Genomic DNA, 5419 nt, shown 5'->3' with positions numbered 1-5419 from the left:
ATACTGTTTGGATGGTTCATTGCTTTGTTATTCATTTAACCATTCTTGGTTACTTTAAGCTCAAGAAAATGCATAAAACCACTAAAACTAACAGAAAAATACTAGTGAAACTAGCCTAAGATGCCTTGGCATCACTCCTCAACCTTCTAACCAATTCCCCGATGCAACAAGAGAGGGACTCCTCAACCTCAATTGTCCACACCATGGTTTCATCACGAAACCAAAAATGGGTTTTGAAACCTCTAAAAATTCTATGCTACGACTACAATAGCTAAGGAGGTATTTATAACCTCTTATTAGGTTAAAACAAAGAAAACCCTAAAGCCCATAAACATAAGGCCCAATCTAGTAATTAAATAAACAAAATCAAAATACATTAAATAAAATATTCTAAAAATGTAAACTAAAATATCTTCTAAATAACTCTTGAACTCTTCATATCACGAACATTTGAAGCACGTATCAAAACGTAATAAATAATGTTTACCTCACTGGCAACTTGAAAACTCCATGCAAGTTTTATAACTTGACTAATATGTTCCTCAAATAAACAATAAAGTCCATTAAAAGAGTTTACCTGGCCCTTATCCAGAAGATATCGACAAAGGGACTCCGAATCATCAATTCTACCAAATCCTTCAGCTTCTTTTCCATAGTAGTAGCTGAAATCAATGAATAGATAAAATGCCCCCTGCATGTGGGAAGAAAGAGTACACATTTATGAAGCAGAACAACAAACATATTAGGAAGAGACAAAACACAAAGAGAATAACTATTAAGGAATTAACAAATACATAATTGAGTTTTCTCAAACCTGGGGTTCTGATATTTTAAGACCCTCCATTTCCCTAAAACTTTTAACCAAGAAATCTCGTCGCTCCCGAAATGCTTTCACCATATTAGCTACAATTTCCCCACCAGCATAGCCTAGTCCTAACGCTGCAACTCCAGCTTTCTGAGCTATGCTATTGGGCCCTGTAGTGAACTGAATTCAATAGGATGCATCAGCCATTATGTAAGGCATATAATGCAAACAGCATAGTTGCCTCAACTAATTCCAAATGAATGCTAGGATATCCCCCTGAATTTTTACTTCCAGATGGAAAATCTGATAAAAAAACGAATAATCTATTGTATGTATGTAGCATATCAGAAGGAAATCATGAGATATGATATTGTGCAGAAAAACATGGCCTAACAGAAAACTGCTGCATACCTGACTTTGAATCTTTCCACATGCTGCAACAAAATGTTTTGGACCAGCAATATATCCAAGCCGCCATCCAGTCATTGCAAAGGCCTATGAAATATACATCATCTGGCAACAGATCAACAAAACAAAGACCAAAAACTGACACTAAAAAGCCAGGGTGGTGGGGATATTGCAGATACAAATACAACTCTACTAGAAAGACAACACCACATTATTTACCGACCAACCTTGGAAAATCCGTTCACAGTTAAGGTTCTGTCCCACATTCCTGGTAGTGATGCAAAGCTTGTATGAGTTGCTGGTGCATAAATGATATGCTCGTAAATCTCATCAGAGAGAATCTGAATAAAACAGAAAAGAAGTGAAGTAAGATCTTGAATGAAAATATGAAGGTCAAACAAATTGAAACACTGATGTCATGATGAAGAGTGTACCAGAAGCCTGGGGTGGTTTGCTACAATGTGGGCTATGTCTTGAAGTAATTTCTTGGGGTAGACAGATCCTGTTGGGTTAGATGGCGAGCAAAGAATGAGAAGCCTTGATCTTTGAGTAATTTTGGATTGAAGGAGTTTGGGGTCCAAAAGGAAATTATTATCTATTGATGTTGGAAGAATGACAGGTACCGCATCAGCCAACCTTGCCATTTCTGGGTAACTCACCCAATATGGAGCAGGAATAATGACCTGAAAAATTCTTTCACATCATATGATACCAAATAAGGCATAAAAAAAAAAGAGATAAATTGAAATTGGATAAAAAGAGAATTACTCTACTTTTTATCCAATTTCTTATGCAACAAAAAAGAAATTTATTCAACTTAAATTATCCACAGCACAGTTTAAAAATTAAATCAAAAGGAATTACTCAATCTTCTATCTAATTCTCTAAGGTTGTGTTTGTTTGTTGGCACATGGACACTAATTATTAGACACGGTGGTACACATCCGGCGTTTGTTTGGTGAGACACGGATTTGGATAGACACGGTGGTATAGAGATACACACAAAATACAGTCTGTTTGAAAAACTCCAAAAACTATTTTTTTTTTATTTTTGACTTATAAAAAGTTACATTAATAGTGTTTGATACAATTTTTTAGATAAACTTTTAACTTTTCAAAAAGTTATTTAAGAGCTTTTGAAGAAGCTAAAAAATGTGACTTCTCCTATTTTCAAAAGCTATTTTATCACTCCTATTTAATGCACAACTTTAAAACAAGGACTTCTATAATAACTTTCCAAATACAAAATAACTTATTTAAAAGCTGTTATTAATAAAAGTCCTTATATTTTAAATTCCTTTTTCAAAAGAACTTATTTAAGAAGACGCAAAATTTGACTTTTTTATTCCTAATTATTTTTGAAATTACCAATGTATAAGACACAATACATAAGACGCACAGAATAAAATTGACATTTAATTTATACATATGTGTCTTGTATATTACTAAACACATTACAAAATTTGTGTATCTTTATATTTTTTTGTATGTGTCTCTGTATCTCAAAAACAATAAGCAACTCTAGCCTAACATAACAAAAAAGAGACTAATTCAACTTCACTTATCCTAAGAGATATTTATAATCTCTTATTAAATTAAATAAAAAAAATTAAATCCACTAATATAAAATTTGATCTAATAACATAATTTGAAAATTGAATAAAAGAAAATCACTCAATCTTCTACCCAATTTTCTGATACAAGGGAAGAACTCATTCAATTTCATTTGTCCACACTATGGTATCATCACGAAATCAAAAAGTATTTTGGCACTCCTCTAATTTCTTTATGTCAGTTACAATAATTTAAAAGGTATTTAAACCTCTTATCATATTAAAATAAAGTAAATCCTAAATCCACAAATATAAATTTTAATTTAATAACTAAATAAATAAAAATTAAAATACATAAAATTAAATAAAATATTCTAATATTTAAAAATATAAATTAATAACTATTAAATAATACTTTACATCTTGCTAAAGCATGTATCACGGTATCATCATCATAACCTATGCAACAGAACTGCTAGGCCAAGCATTAGGCTAAACTCAGAACAATTAAAAAGAGGAAAAAAGAAAATTATGCTGAAATTAAATAGTTACCTCGTCTCCCGGGGAGCAAACTGCAAGAACGGCCTGGGCAAGACTTTGCTTGGCTCCATTACTAAGCACAATATGATCAGGGGCGTAAGTGATCCCGTTCTCCTCTGCAACAGCAATGGTGGCACACTATGAGAATCTGATAGTGAGTTTTGTGATTAAGGGAAAAGAAGGTGAGATTTACCTTTGAGCTTATGAGAAATGGCCTGGCGTAATTGTAATGTTCCGGCGTTGGGGGTGTACCTTGTATGGCCTTCACGAATTGCATTAATTCCAGCCTATCGATAACCATAACCATAAGAGTGAGGAGTCAGCACAGAATTGGGGGAGTGTCAAAATCGGGCTCCCCCGCGGCCAGGCGAATAACGGGGACGCCAGCTTGAACCAGTGCGTTTGCTTGGTCGCTTATGGCCACAGTCCTTGAAGGCTTCACGGCGTCGACTCGCGGGCTCAACGAGTCATCAACCCCCATGGCCACTGCACTACTCTGCTTCTTCTCCATGTGGATGGACCTGGAATGGAAATTAACGAAATGTATACGGCATGTGTTGGCCACTTTGAATTGCGCGGAAGACCACAGATGAGTGTTGCAATTGTCCACTCAACACTAACTAGAATGATAGTGACGTGTAACAACAGAACTAACCACGTCAGGCGAGTTAGAGACTAGAGAGATCGGAATTGGGAGGTAATTAATGTAAATCCGATATCGTGTTTCTTGCATCATAAGCAAAACTAAAACAGTTAAACCAGCAAAATTTATTGCATTCATCGACTATTTTTTAGTTATTAGTTCCATTTTTTTTAGTAGAATAATTTAATAATATATTTTTAATTTCTATTTTTAGATATTATTAATTAATTACTGATTAATTCTATTTTGTTAAAATAGATCTCAACATTTGTTTTTAATAAAATAAATCTTAAAAAATAGGTATCCTTTGACAAAATGGCTTCGACGTTAACTCCTCATCATTTTGGATTTTAACGGAGGTATCTAGGTGACACATTAAATACTTATCTAAAGGGTTAAATGTGAAATTACAATATTACCCTTTTTTAGATGGGAGATTATTAAATGAAAAAATTTTACTCTCCTCTGCTGTAAGATATTAAAATGATACTCCCTTCCCCTCTATTTTATAAATGTACATTTTACTCTCTATTAACTTTTAAAAAACCTCCTCTTTAATCCATTTTAAACTTTTTGTGTTAACTAATGTTAATTTTATTCATTTTTTAAAAAAATACCCATTAACAAAAATTGTATTTTTTATCATTAAATTTTGCTTACCAAAATATCCTTTAATAAATTATTTTTTATTGATTAAATTATATTTTTAAAAAATTTAATAATTATATTATTTTTTCTAAAATACCCTTCAATAATTTTTTAATTATTAAATTATAATTTTACCAAAATTTTTGTTAATAATTTTTTTATATTTTACTATTAATTTTTTGATATCTATATATATTATTTTAACATTAAATAAAAAATTTTAGTAAGATTATTTTTCAATATCAATATATATTAATTGTTATACATATTAATAGTGGTAAGATTTTTTTATTTAATATTAAAATAATATATATTGATATCAAAAAATTAATAGTAAAATATAAAAATAATTGTTAACAAAAATTTTGGTAAAATCATAATTTAATAATTAAAAAATTATTGAAGAGTATCTTAAAAAAATAATTTAATTATTAATTTTTTTAAAAAATATTTTGATAAAAATAGAATTTAATTAATAAAGAATAATTTATTAAAGGGTATTTTGGTAAGAAAATTTTAATGATAAAAAATAAAATTTTTGTTAATGGGTATTTTTTCAAAAAATAATTTATTTTTTCTTTAAAAATGAATAAAGTTAATAATAGTTAACACAAAAAATTTAAAATGGATTAAAGAGGAGGTTTTTTTAAAAGTTAGAAGGGAGAAGAATGTATATTTATAAAATAGAGGGAAAAAAAATGTCATTTTAACATCTCGCAAAAAAGGGAAGGGAAGTAAAATTTTCTCTTATTAAATTTAAAAGCCCTATTTCACTCCTTCACATTTCAGTTTATCTTCATTGACTCAATTTATCTCCATCAA

At 30.4% G+C, this 5419-nt stretch overlaps 1 protein-coding gene across 1 annotated transcript in view; it reads right to left on the bottom strand.

The window, feature by feature from the left end:
* Positions 1–3927, bottom strand: part of LOC107631110 (bifunctional aspartate aminotransferase and glutamate/aspartate-prephenate aminotransferase) — a 5409-nt gene extending 1482 nt beyond the window's left edge. The window contains exons 1-8 of the mRNA XM_021119388.1: positions 3632–3927; positions 3500–3595; positions 3319–3422; positions 1648–1906; positions 1441–1554; positions 1217–1300; positions 815–985; positions 578–691 (exon numbers count right to left, since the gene is read on the bottom strand). Of these exons, the coding sequence (XP_020975047.1) occupies positions 578–691; positions 815–985; positions 1217–1300; positions 1441–1554; positions 1648–1906; positions 3319–3422; positions 3500–3595; positions 3632–3817 (1128 nt within the window). The 5' untranslated portion in view covers positions 3818–3927. The remainder of the gene's footprint in view (positions 1–577; positions 692–814; positions 986–1216; positions 1301–1440; positions 1555–1647; positions 1907–3318; positions 3423–3499; positions 3596–3631) is intronic.

Source organism: Arachis ipaensis, chromosome B03, assembly GCF_000816755.2.
Source record: "Arachis ipaensis cultivar K30076 chromosome B03, Araip1.1, whole genome shotgun sequence".
Lineage (NCBI taxonomy): Eukaryota > Viridiplantae > Streptophyta > Magnoliopsida > Fabales > Fabaceae > Arachis > Arachis ipaensis.
This window is presented reverse-complemented; position numbering and strand designations above follow the sequence as displayed.